The sequence below is a fragment of the Echiichthys vipera genome (assembly GCF_963691815.1).
Source record: "Echiichthys vipera genome assembly, chromosome: 10".
Classification (NCBI taxonomy): Eukaryota; Metazoa; Chordata; class Actinopteri; order Perciformes; family Trachinidae; genus Echiichthys; species Echiichthys vipera.
Genome location: NC_139835.1, coordinates 15,620,615 through 15,634,593, shown reverse-complemented (window position 1 = coordinate 15,634,593; position 13,979 = coordinate 15,620,615). Strand labels below are relative to the sequence as shown.

General features: G+C 40.6%; 1 protein-coding gene across 2 annotated transcripts in view; it reads left to right on the top strand.

The window, feature by feature from the left end:
- Window positions 1-13,979, top strand: part of abca12 (ATP-binding cassette, sub-family A (ABC1), member 12) — a 75,917-nt gene that overhangs the window by 28,824 nt on the left and 33,114 nt on the right. For both annotated transcript variants that reach the window (XM_083921609.1, XM_083921610.1), the window contains exons 29-45: window positions 1,767-1,873; window positions 2,362-2,561; window positions 2,982-3,058; window positions 4,071-4,201; window positions 5,599-5,769; window positions 6,371-6,535; window positions 6,716-6,899; window positions 7,748-7,887; window positions 8,360-8,479; window positions 8,659-8,749; window positions 9,136-9,315; window positions 10,135-10,462; window positions 11,370-11,484; window positions 11,594-11,923; window positions 12,561-12,630; window positions 12,736-12,870; window positions 13,673-13,834. In XM_083921609.1, coding sequence (XP_083777735.1) covers window positions 1,767-1,873; window positions 2,362-2,561; window positions 2,982-3,058; window positions 4,071-4,201; window positions 5,599-5,769; window positions 6,371-6,535; window positions 6,716-6,899; window positions 7,748-7,887; window positions 8,360-8,479; window positions 8,659-8,749; window positions 9,136-9,315; window positions 10,135-10,462; window positions 11,370-11,484; window positions 11,594-11,923; window positions 12,561-12,630; window positions 12,736-12,870; window positions 13,673-13,834 — 2,706 coding nt within the window. The remainder of the gene's footprint in view (window positions 1-1,766; window positions 1,874-2,361; window positions 2,562-2,981; window positions 3,059-4,070; window positions 4,202-5,598; window positions 5,770-6,370; window positions 6,536-6,715; window positions 6,900-7,747; window positions 7,888-8,359; window positions 8,480-8,658; window positions 8,750-9,135; window positions 9,316-10,134; window positions 10,463-11,369; window positions 11,485-11,593; window positions 11,924-12,560; window positions 12,631-12,735; window positions 12,871-13,672; window positions 13,835-13,979) is intronic.

Here is a 13,979-nt window from a genome sequence, read left to right as displayed (position 1 = left end):
CACACTGATGCTGCAGCTTGTGTTTACATACCTGCGGTGACAGTATGTATGTAAAAGCGCAGTGTGCCAGCCTGTGTCATTAAAAAGTCACACAGTGTGGATGAGTGCCACCCATTTTTCTCTGACCTTCCTAGCCAGCCCTCGAGTGGCTAATCGGGGGACACAGAAGGATTCCCGGTGGGCCGGGCTGGTTGTCGGGCTGCAAGGGCCGGTAACAGGGTCGGTGAACACAATCATTTTATAAATAGATCATTTAGGCTGTCACCTTAGGATGGGGTGAGCCTGGGAACCTGTACAGAACAGGATCTCACAAACCCTCTGTGATACATGTAACTGAGCATGATACTATATAATTGTAGTGTTTTTGTGTTATTCATTCTTTAATACTATGTGATATGCATCAACATTTCAAGTAAAGTATTCAAGTAAATAGAGTCAAAGGCTGTAAAATGTTTCCATTCAGTGTTATTAAAGATTATTATGTTTTATTCTCTGGTATTAGAATCCGTTGCAATTTCTAATAGAGCTGCACTTTATTACTATATATAATATCAATATATGTGTTTTGTCATTTTGCTTCATAAGTAATTTAATGTGCAGTGTATAGTGTCTATGATAGGTTCAAATGTTACACTGTAAAAAATAGAGGATTTGTGTACAACGTGTGTTCTAGAACCAGTGCTGCTCATGCTGCTCATCATGAACACAGAACAAACTAAACTCATTTACACAGAATTATATGATGTTCTAGAAAAATACACTGTGAGTAAATACACTGGTCGTAGAGAAGAGCACATTTTAGCAGCCTTATATAGTTGGGCTATAATTAAAGAGCTCCTGTATAAAAGGTTGTGCACCAAAGCGGGCTGGTCTGAGGCATGAAACTCACGGGCTGAAAATGAGTCCCTCTCCAGCTCTGTTCATAGCAATTTACAGGACCATGGGAAGACCATAAAACGTTTTGTTAATGCTGTTGTTATTGTATACATGATTATAGTGCAGCATAATTCATTCTGGAGATATGAGAAATAAAGCTTCACATCAGCTTAGCTTGAGCTCCCAAAGAGCCCAAGGCCATATGGCCTTTTTCCAGCAGAAAGCCACTCAGCACCTTTTTAAATCTCGTTAGCAAAGTAGAATTCAATCACTTATCCTGTCCGCCCTCGCTAAACGTCTCCCCTCGCACTCACACAAGTGGACATCTATGACCTCCTTTTAATTGGCGTCTGTGCTTGCGTGATAATGTTTTTAGTGCACGGAATCACGTTGTAAGCAGCTGCAGCGGCTTTACTTCTCCCTAACCCCACTCATATTCTTTACACACACACCCAGAGTGAACTGTTGTAATTGCAAAGGCCCCTAGGTGTTGAGCGCCAAGAGATTAAACATCACCATTGTCTAATTTCGGCCTAATTAAATATTCTGTCATCACATCTCGCTGCCTGAGGTGGTGCCTTTCTTTGGGCTTGTCAGATGTATTTTAATGCACAACGACATCCAGTACTGCTGGCCCTTCTGGCCCCATCAGTCTTGCACAGGGCTTCACTTTAAGCACATCATTTGCTGCTTGCTGGCTGACGACGCTGCCCCGTAATGGTGCGAGTCATAATGAAACCCAGTGGGATGTCATGTTATTCTGTCACCTTACAGACCTTATTGCCCTCTTTTCCCTTTCCTGTTCAATCTTTCTGTCTAACTCCTAATAACCTCTCTCTTGCCCTCACCCCCCCCCCCCCCCCCCCTACACTCTTTGCCTTCCTTCACAGAGAACCTGATGCTCATTGAAGAGACTGTCCAAACTGCCGTTGAGCTCCTACTCATCAGCCCGACAGACCTGCGGTTCTCAGAGCAACTTGGCCACCTGGGATCCAAGGTCTCTGTTTAAAAACTACTGTCAGGGTTCATTAACTGTTTTAAGAAGCACAATTATAATTGTAAAGCACTGCAACATGGACATTCATAGGGAACAAAAACAACAGCACTGATTACACTTTGATTCCAGTTCTGACAGTTTGTAGGTTGACACTGATTTGTTTATTTTTTAAATGCTAAAAGCTAGTATTTGTTTCTGGTGCCAAAAAAAGCTGCAAATCATAAATCACACATATTCAATAATCATATCCAGTAAGGCTTTTCAGAAAAGAACAGTCACATTCTTAAGTTGGGTTGGAGTTCTTTGACTCACAGTTAGAGTGATTTTTTCTCTAACCCTAAAGTCCTAAAGTGAACTCTCTAGTAAAATATTCCCACGCCACCATAGGCAGCCAATTATGTCCAACCAACTGATCTATGTTGCATATGTTTGATCGGAGGATTTGACCCGGAACTTACTTGGTGCTTGCGTAACTTATTTTTTTGCAGATGTGCGCCTTGGAGAAAACAGAGTCTGTGCATGTGCTATTGCGGGCTGTCTCCATCGAACCTGGTCAGCTGTGTGACACTTTTCTACCCGGCCTGGAGATGTTGATTGAGAGTTTGATGATAAACATGACCTCTGTGGCCGATGTCCTCTTCCAGGCGTTCATCGGAGACCCTGAAACCTACGATGTGGAGTCAAACTGGTAAAGCATTGTCTTCCTTTCTTAAATGTTTTTATTTTTTACTGGTTTTCCCAGCAATGAGCAGCAGAAAGCTACCGTCACCCTCGTCTAGATCTTTAACTTTTATTTATCCCTTTTGTATAATTTGCCCACAGTATCACAGAGTGGTCAAGGCTGTTGCACTTTACAGAACTCACCTCCCAGGATTTGAGAGTGTTGAAGTATGCAAAATCAGACTTCTTGTTGTTTGGGGCTTAAAGGCAAAGTTTTTTTGTGTTGATTTATCCAAATTTACACCTCAGTCTATTTAGCCTGCAGGACGCCTGCAGGACGCCTGGCAGCGTTTTATTTTGTTTAAAACAAAATATATTTATCCTGTATGTCCTGTTTTTTATTTGTATTCATCTGTTTGTGCCTCTGTGTGTGTCTGTGTGTTTGCAGGTCCTCTGCGTTGAGTCAGAGTTTGGGCTTTAACACCAGTAGCCTGAGTTCTTTCAACATTAACGTCTCCTCCCCAGGTGAGACATTTCTCTGTATCATAACAATTGCTGTATTTCACCATATTATAGAGTCCTGCACCACTGCTATGCTGTTTTATAGTAGACCTACCAGTTAGTCATTTTTACTTGACCCACCACACGGATTATACTTCTCACTGCTGGTTTTGTTATTTTGTGCATCATTTCTTGGCTGGCTGAAGGATAGTAAAAAAGGATGGACACATATGAGTGAAGAAGAGTTTATAGCCAAGATGATATGCAGATTATCCAGTCACAAAAATGGACTATTTATCAATTTTGGGGCGGAAAGTATTTAATTGTCATCCAGAAATTGAGTTTTGACTGTTCAAAATAAAGATTTAGGGCTGTGGTCACTTTTACATTGCCTGGAGTGCTATCAGTGGGGGAAAAAAGCAGATTATAAACGTTGTTTCCATAGCAACAGACTCCTCATTTCAGCTCACCTGTCGCTCACTCGTGTCTGATAGCACCACCTTGCTTGCTGGATTATCTAACAATAATAACCATAATGGCCAATTTCTCCACTGTCACTTTGTCCGTGATTGTTGCTCTAGTGAATATTGACCAGAGTGTCTTTTATTTTGATTGGCTGGCTAAGAAGGCAGTTAATGTCATTCAGAGCTGTACTTTTTCAGCTTCTGAAGGTGTCCTCTCTGCCAAAACAGAAGCCAGGTGAAGCTCTTTTCAAAGGTGTTTTATTTTGTTTTTATATAACAGTTTTTGACAGTGAAAAAGAGAAAGCTACATCTGAACACACCCTAAGGCAGCTGTTTCACCCATTCTATCGCAAGGAATGCACGCAGTCGGGATAAAGTACTACAATAAGAAATCATTTTCAATACATTCACTTGAAGATTTGAAACATGCAAGCTAGTAAATCTATTTTTCCTTCCACCATTATAGAAGTGAAACTAGATAGATATAAAGAAACAAAAACAATACACTGTATCAATGCCATAATAAAAAATGTATACTTTTCAACTTGCTCTTATATCACTTTGTTATCCAGGAGTGGTGACGGTCGGTGAGTTGCTGAGGAATAAAGCAGCCTTCGTTGTGGATGTTCAGCAACACATGGATTTTGATCCAGCTACTCTCAGCCTCCTGATGGAAACAACACTACCAAACAACAATTTAGAGGTGAGCAAGGGGCTTCCTCAGCTTATATATTGTGGAACAATCTGTGCCATATATCCCTGTATTAACTAGCGTCTTGGACTTGCATCATTGTATTGCTTTTTTCATTAGGCCTCTGTAGCCTATATTCCTACCACATGGTGCAACACAAAGTAAATAGGATCACCTTCAGATAATGCCATAAAAGTCACATTTCATAAAGCCAGCTTGTTTTATTTAACATTGTATCAATCAGGCAAAAAGAAAAAAAAACAGTTGCCTTTACAGTACAATGGATACTGAATTGCAAACCTAATCAAAATCATCCAGTGGCTAGCAACTGTTCATGGACCATTTCTCCAGAGCATGACTTAGAGGCTTAGAGGCTGTCCTCTTAATGTCTTTGCTAGTACACTGCAGATTATGTTGTAAGAAAGGGTGCATAAAATCATTTCTAAAGAGTTTTCCGCTGGTGGTGACACATTTCTGTCTACACATAACACAAGAAAATAACAACACAGATGTGGCCATACAGTAGCTACTACAGTAGCTGACCTATGTGACTCATACACATCCCTTCAATCAGAACCTATTTCTATGATTGCCAACTTGAAAACAGTTAAAGGTCCCATCCATCATCTTCATCCGTTTGTTCCTAACGGGGTCGCGGGGGGCTGGAGCTGATCCCAGCTGACATCGGGGTGAGGCGGGGTACACCCTGGACAGGACGCCAGTCTATCACAGGGCACATAGAGACATGACAGATCACACTCACATTCACACCTATAGGCAATTTAGATTCATCAATTAACTTAACACATGCATGTCTTTGGACTGTGGGAGGAAGCCGGAGAACCCGGGGAGAACCCAAGCAGACACGGGGAGAACATGCAAACTCCCCACTTATTCGAACCAGGAACCCTCTTGCTGTGAGACAACACAGCTCTGTGCCGCCCTGTTAAAGGTCCCATATTGTAAAAAAAATGATTCCCAGGTCTCTTTTGATAATAAAGTAGGGTGAGGTGCTATATAAATTCCATACTATTGTTATGTCACAACTATATTATATAAATGTGGAAAGTTCAGCTACAGTGCCGTTACAGTCTTTCCCCGGTGGTGCAGAGACGCTGAGAGCATAGATGTAGAAGCCCCGGAAAACTGACCAATCAGAGCAGAGTGGGCTTTTTGGGGCTGGGGGCCTTTAAGTAGGGCTGCACTTAACAATTAGTTGTATTCATTATCGATTCATGTGCTGATTGTTTCTTTGATGAAATGTTTGGTCTATAAAATGTACGGAAATAGTGAAAATGCCCATCTGAGTTCTTTATGCCTGTTTGTATTTCTATGTATGTAACCTACATTCTCCTGTACTTCTGCCAGTGATAACTGTTTCCATACTCTCATGATTGCTTTTGAAACAGATCCTGTCATGGTTCGTCAATCTGCGCCATTGCAGCTCCACAGGTGCCTTGGGCATGGATGAGAAAGATGTGGTCATCTTAAAGACTTTCTGCTCCTTGTCTGCTGAACAGTGGTACAGCTTCTCACTGCTGATGGTTCGCCATCTCAACATGGAGAAAGTCATCTACAGAGTAAGGCTGAATTCACAATCATTTTCGAAGCACAAATAACATGGTACACTTTCTTCAAAAGAAAATCGTTTTTTTTCTTTATTTGTAAAAATACCAGAAAATGTAAGAATGTGGTGATTGCACATTCTGCTGTAATGGCTGAACAACCAAAGCATGTTTGAAGCTCTTTGTTTGAGGGACATGTAAGAAAGAGAGAAATGCTTTTGTACAAGAAAATGTTTGTTCACTAGACAAAGCTCTGCCTCCCTCACACATGTAAAAAAAACAACCAACAACATGCATTTCATAACAGATGTTTTTCCATTTGATCTAAGAAAATTGTTCACACCAAAACTCATCTAGTTACCTAGATACAGTCATTTTAAAAAGCCTTTACTTTCTTTTTAAACATTAAAATTGTAGCTATTTTCATCCTGGGTTGTATACAATATATTCTCCTCATTTAGATTGTTGACGTGTCTTTTATATGATTAAAATTATGTCATCTATAGATAGAAAGAAATCTGTCAAATAAGACTGGGGCAGAAAGAAAAAAAGAGCAGTCACAGTGAGGAAATTCAAACTAAAGAAACATGTTCGATTGTTTGTCCCTGTCTTTCAGATGGTGCTGTCTGAAGAAATGCAGAGCCTGGTGGGAGGTTTGCTCCAGGTGGCTGAGCTCATAACCAACGCCATGAAAATGATTCTTCCTGCTGTTGATCAGATTCAAACCTTCATGCTCTCCATCCAAGACCTCAACCTGGTGGCCAACAATGAATTTAATGAAGTATGTAGTCTAATGTACAGTGCTTTACCCACATGCATTCGTGTGTGTCTATGTTTGTAGTTTCAGTGTCTCAAAATCAACATAAAAATAGCATAATACCAGATTAGAATGACAAATATTCTGCTTTGAATACACTGAAAACATCAATTATTAAAACTTCCGATCTATGTTTTCCCTCAGATGACGAGAGGACAGAGGTCCAGGATGTCTACCCAGGCTACATTTGTCACCCTCTCTCGAGCGTTGTGCAGTAAAGGTGTCCTGGCTCTGCTCGGAATCTCCAAACTCCCTGCCACGCCGGAGTCAAGCTCCTTCCTGCACCATGAGGAAATGATCGAGAGGTTCAAGATTCCGCAAAATGCCAGTATGTCCTGAGGAGAACAGATTTTTGTGGCTTTTTGCTGAATTAATCACTTCATTCTTAGTCATCATTCTTAATTAGAAATAAGTGACATGTACTATATGCACATCAAAGAGACACTTTAGTAGCTGAGACACAGAGTAAAGTATCCCACCAGATACTAGTATTTGCCCTAAATTCATTTCAGATATAGGCAGAGACTTGAAAGAAAGTGAAAATTCAAAACTTGAAATTGACACAGAAATTTCTATATAGGAGCCAGTTCGCTGTTCTAAGGAAATCTGGAGTCACTAATAAGGGCTAAACATTTCCACTCCCACAGAACTTTTGGGAAATATTGCTCACAATTAATAAAGCAATACGGATTAAAGGATAAAGACCAATCCCATTAAAAGACCAAAACTACCAGATTAATGGATCCTGCCATCCGGTATTGTTGGAACTACATATTTGTGACCATTTGTTAAAGATTATACAAATCCCATTAAAAGACCAAAAACGAGTAGATTAATTGATCCTACCATCCAATATTGTTGGAACTACATATTTATGACCATTTGTCAAGATTATTCAGTCGTCTTAGGAATGAATGGGCTCTGGGATGACTGCTACAGACACTGTAGTGAAGCTGGAAAGCATTTGGAGACAGATTTGGGCATTCTCCTTCATTTCCCACTTTTCAAAGGGTTTGTTGACAATAAGAAATATATCAAATAACACCAGCCTTATCTTTAAAGCTCAAAAAGGATCCTCAAAACTGTTTAAAATGGACAAAATAGAGTCAAATAGATTAATTTCTCCCTTGTGATACTGTATGTCTAATGGTTCTCCTCTTTTCTTTCCTTGTGTAGCTCCCTTCTGTATGAACATGTACCTGGACATGGTCAATACTACAGGCGGAGCCGTTGCCTGGGCCTTCCTCAAACCAATGCTGATGGGACAAATTCTGTATACCCCTGACACACCCGTCACCAGGGCCATAATGGAAAAGGTACACAGTGCATACTAAAATAAGTCACAGCCAGCCTGTCTCGGGGCCTGACCTTTATGAACTTTATTTTTTTGAATCCTCCGCAAATACCTCATCTTACCTTTGTTAGACTTTTACAGAAGTTTTTGTCACTTCTATCTACCTCTCCTAAGCACGCTGTCTGTGTAGTCTTCATGTACCCCTGACAGGCATGTAGTAAACAAGAATACAGTGTTGCAGGGGGGTATACACAAATCTGTATGCACCACCATCTTCTACTGTGGCTGTGTTTTGAACAAGTTTGACTATGTTTTGTAGTATACAGCTGCACGCAAGCACAAGCACAAGCACAAGCACACACACACACACACACACACACACACACACACACTCACACACACACATACACACACGCACGCACACAGCAGGTTATGATATTTTGCTGATCCCCAGCCTTTTCACATGTTCTCGTCCTTGTCCTCTCCTTGTCCAGGCCAATGCCACTTTACAGGAGTTTGCAAATCTGAGGAAGTATTCCAAGGACTGGATTGAGTCCTCCAACTACATTATGAAGTCTGCCACAATACTCGGCCACACTCTGCCAATGCTGCAGGTATGAAAACTCAGAACCTGTCTTTTGTATATCTATAATAATAATTCAGGCGGGTTTCCTGACTGTCGGCTTGCTGAAATTCTGGAGATAAACTTTGCAATGGTCTGCGACGATTTTTCAGCAGCGTGATCTTGATGTTGTGCATCGTCTCTTCCACTTTCTCTCTCCCCTCCTGTCAGAATTCCCTGGGCAATTCCTTTGTTCACAGTTTCATCGAAATGCAGACAGACATCAATGTCGGCAGAATGAAGGAGACGCTCAGCAACTTCTGTGAGTGAGCGTTTGAAGGTCTTACTTTTGGAAGCTGCAGATACCAGGCTAACCTTTAAATTCCTCCCTCACTTATTGCCTTTAAATTATCCACGCAAATCCAGAAATCAGGACTGCTCCTTAGGTTTACAGGAGACAAGCATTGCACTAATTTTACTGTGATTGTGCACATCAGTCGTTTTTTACTACAAGGTCTGACTTTGACGTACAGGTATTTGATTACCTCGTGATGTCATACCACATTACGTAACATAAAACATACCAGGGCATGACAGTAAACAGGACACGACAAACTATTTTAATCTGGATGTAGATCAAATCTAAAGCTGCACTCAGACTTGATGGAACTGTGTCAGTAAATTTCTGCATGTCTTACTTTTCCAAAGCTAATATGACCGTCATGCTGGAGAAGAACAAACACTTACTGAATCAAATCACCACCTTGTCCACCCTGATGGTGAACCTCTCCTCCTGTATCAAGTTTGACCGTTACCGTGGCTACAACTCTGCTGACGAGCTCAACACTGCAGCTCAGGAACTTGCCAAAGACCGTGATCTCTATGCAAGTGAGTAAATATTGGGTGTAATGGACAAGCTTTATGTGTATGTGTGTGTGTGTGTGTGTATATATATACTATATACTATATACTGTATACATTGTTAAAAAAAGAGAATGAAAATACAGAAAATGAATGCCAGAGAACTCTCTTTTATTATCTAGTTTTAACAGTCTATATACGAACACACATACAGTATATACACATATAACCATATATATCTGGTATCGGCTGAAAATGCTAATTTTGGTATCGGAAGCAATATCGGGAAGGAAAAAAAGGTATGGGAATACCTTTAGTGAGGCAGTTGTATCCTTGTTTAAAACATTTTAACCCCAGAACTGTCCTGCTTTCCAGTAGTTTGGACTTTTACCAGTTTATGGCTATTCTACATTGGAATAATGGTACACATGGTCATGGACAAGTTGCTGTCAGTGTGTGCTTGTGTGTGTGAAAAGAAAAAAGAGGCACTATGCTCATACTACAGTATATGGACTTCCATCTCAGTCAAATCCTAAGAAACTGACCCCACAATGATGTAAATAAAACATTTTTGTCTTTTTAGTATTTCTTCTCTTCACATATTGTAAGCAACGTACGGTGAGTTACTAGTTATCTAGTGTGTGTAATACACTGAATATCACTAAGTACCTCATACAACTCAACTTCAAAAAAGCTGAACTATCCATTTAAAGGGGTTTTCCGTTGATAATGAGTTCAGATGAGGACGATTACCGAAGATCTGACTCTGCAACAGTTTATCCAGGACAAGGAACATAATAGCCTGGTCTTTGAATTTTGACTTTGATGGGGTAATCTGTCTTTAAGGTGTCATCTTCAAGCTTCCTGAGAATGAGCACTCATCCAGGAAGCGTCAGGCCAGGTCTTCCTCCTCTACATCCTTCTTGCCTCCCAAAGTCAGCTACACTATCCGTATGCACATGGACAACGTCATGCGTACTGACAGAGTCAGGACCCCGTATTTTGTGAAGAGCCACCACATCTTGGCCAGGGTAACGTTGCGCTACAACCGGGGCTTTGTCTACCTTCAGGAGACCATCGATCGGGCTATCATTGAGATGCAGACTGGACGGAGAGTCAAAGAGCCAGCCGTCCAGCTGCAGCCCTTCCCCTATCCCTGCCACCTCTGGGATGAGTGAGTCCCCTGAATACACAAATGCACATACAGTACAGTGTATACACACGTACATGCAAACAAGTACACACGTACAGTATGAACATGCTACCAAATGGATGCATGCATCGAAAAGTGAATGCGTCCACAGTGTCTCTGAGGGGGATGTATTGCATTGATGTGGAATAATAAATGCTCTTTCATTATTCATTTGCCACTGGGGACTGACAGTAAGTAGTTATTCACATGAACCTTTCACATTAGAATTGGCTTCGCACCACATGCATGAATATTCACTATTACTGTGCCTTCATTTTTGAAGCGCATACGCTCAAACACTCTTCATGCGCTTGAGAAGCACCATTCATTTCTGTAGTATACACACAATTCAAAACAAAGACTTAAAAGAATTAACTTGTGTGTCAATACACTACATTGTTTTCAATAAATCATGCTGGACAGTAATGCCTATGTTTGTGCTTGCCCTCGAGTGCTGATATCTCATCTACGAAGCCCCAGCGGGCCACTGCGTTCTGACTAACTAGAGACTAACATAAGATATGATGAACCTCACCTCTTGGACATCCTGATTTATTACTCAGCAGCACAATTTCTGACGTTAGCTGTGAATTATAGTTGTGTAGTTTGAAAAGCAGCAAGCACTAAATTTCTATGTATAAGGCTCGAATATATGATTAGGACAAAAAAAAGAAAAGGAAAATGAAAGAGAGGCATTTATTTTTGCGTGAATAATAATAGGATCTGAACACTGCTGTCAAAAATCTCCAAACTATCTTCTGATATTGCCCTTCCGCTCTATCGAGCTGCTGACTGAATGATAGGCCTTTTCATCTGCCGTTGTTGACAGTGATTAGATGTTAGCTTGTCTAGAAATTTGACTAACAGTTGACTTCTTTGTATTCCCCAGGTACCTGGAGGCCATCTCTTTTGTCTTCCCGCTCATGCTAATGATACCCTGGGTTCTGTTCGTGGCCGATTTTGTGAGGAAGCTGGTACAGGAGAGAGAGCTGAGGCTGCATGAGGTATTGAGTGGTGTAATCCTTCATAAGCATCAAACTGGCAATACAGAAACTATATATTTCTAACATTTACAGTATTCCCATTCATTGCTATTCTTCCTTCGCCCCACAGTACATGAAAATGATGGGAGTTAACCCAGTCAGTCACTTCTGTGCCTGGTTCCTGGAGTGTGCCACCTACTTGGTGTTGACCATCTCTATCCTCACGCTGGTGCTCAAGTACGGCAACATTCTGCCCCACAGTGACGGCTTCATCCTCTTCTTGTACCTCTGTGACTATGGTTTTAGCATCCTGTCCTTCAGCTACCTGGTCAGCTCCTTCTTTGACAAGACCTACATTGCAGCCCTCAGCGGCAGCCTCCTTTACATCCTCTGCTTCTTCCCTTTCGTTGTGGTCGTTACCCTGGAGGCAAATCTCACCTTTTCCCAGAAAAGCATCCTGGTGAGGAACCATTGAACTTCTTCTGTCATGACTCATGTACTTTAAACAAGCAAATAATGTTATTTAGCCTGGAAGATACTGAAAATAGACTGGAGAGATAAGAAATGTAGAGAAATATTTTTTTCAAATTTATTTTTATTCCAAAATATTATTTACTCTTTCCATTGCAAAAAATACTTTTACTAACATATTGCTTCAAAATATAATGGTGCAGCCCATAGCGGCACTTACTTTAATGACATTGTAAACAGTGGCTTTTGCCCCCAGTTGTTTTCCATTGTGAGGTTTTATTTTTCATTTTGACATACAAGTAGCAATGTGGTGGAGGGCAAACTGACAGATTACAAATGTTTCTGTTTGAGGAGCGTGGTTGTTTTTTGAATTGCGGCACTTGCTGTCTGCTAGGATGGTTAATTGGAGGGTTACACATGACTTTACTGCATACATCTAAAGCCTTGTTAGCCTTGAACAAAACTCTGTATATCATGTTCATAGCATATCACTCCTTACTACACAACGATCAAGAGTACAGCAGAGATAAATTACAGAAAAGCATTGTCTAGAAAACAAAAGATACTGTATGTTTTTGATGTTCTGTTTCTATATCCTGTCTTATCCGTTTCTCATTTTCCTACAGAGTTTGTTTTCCCCGACCTGTTTTAGTTATGCCGGTCAATATATCTCTCGGTACGAGACCCAGGGAGAAGGTATGCACATGTAGACGTCTCACTTACATCAAACAAGATCTGTTTGATATCTAAGCTACTTTAGTCAGTGGGAAGCAAATTCAAATCTTCTGTTGGCTCCTTTAGGCATTCACTGGAGTAACTCATACACCTCGCCCATTGCTGGAGACACGGCTTCATTCGGTTGGCTGTGCTGGCTGATGTTCATCGACTCCATCCTCTACTTCATCATCGGGGTTTACATCCGCATGGTCTTCCCAGGTAAACTGTAAAATCATAGAAGTCTATAAAAACGAAAGCAGATTGATCTCAAGTCAAGGAGTCATGTTACTACGACTTTTTAAAATTATTTAAATTTTTTTTTACAAACCATTAATTAACCATTTACTCTAATGGAAGTTTGACCTGGGACGTCTTTATGCTAATATGCTGTACAAATTAGTTTGATAAGAGCACAATAGCTCTCATTCATTTAGCTAGAAATTAAATGAAATCTGATTTTATAGTTGCTCTGTATTCATTCTATCATATCAGACACAATTTTTTTTCTTTGTTTGCTGGTCTTTAGCTTAAAGTGTAATCCCGTTGTAATTTTTTGTGTAACAACTACTAACGGAGAAATCTGAGAGACTCTCCAACAGCCGGACATGGCTAACACTGATTAGCTCGGGGCATTATGGTGAAGGCATTGAAACGGCTTTTTTAACCACTAATACTGCTCAGAATAACACCAAACCTCTGCAGTAGTATGATGAGAATCCCTACACACAGCCTACGCATGATATATTAGCATTCTGGCTATAGTTGTAAAACCTTGTTAGTCAAGGCACCGTAATGTTACAGTAGCATTTTGTGTTAATGTTTATAATTGAGGGATCTTCTACATTGAATAATTTAAATTTTTGTTTCTCATGAACGACTAGCTGTATACTCTTACCGAGCATGGTGTTAACAGTTGAAGCAAATTCATCAGTTTATGAATTGCTTGGTAAACTTATCTCTAAACAGTGGTTCAATTATTATTAAAAAGTTTTGGGTTCTTTTTTTTTTTTTTACCCTTCAGGAAATTACGGCATCCCTGCCCCGTGGTACTTTCCCTTCAAAGCCTCCTTCTGGGCTGATGTGTGCTGCTGCGTGAAGTCAAAGACTAAGGTGGGCAGAGGACTGCTCTTTACCAACATCATGCAGAAAAACCAGCCCGTCTTCTCTGACGACAAGGGAAAAGGTACAGGGGAAAAATGACATTGTACTATCTTGCAGGAAATAACAATAAGCAATGCTGTCTCCTCGGGTGTTGTGTTTTAAAGCAAGAACGTGATGTCTTTCCTTTATTGTCATTTTTTAAAAATTGACACTTGACACCTCACTAT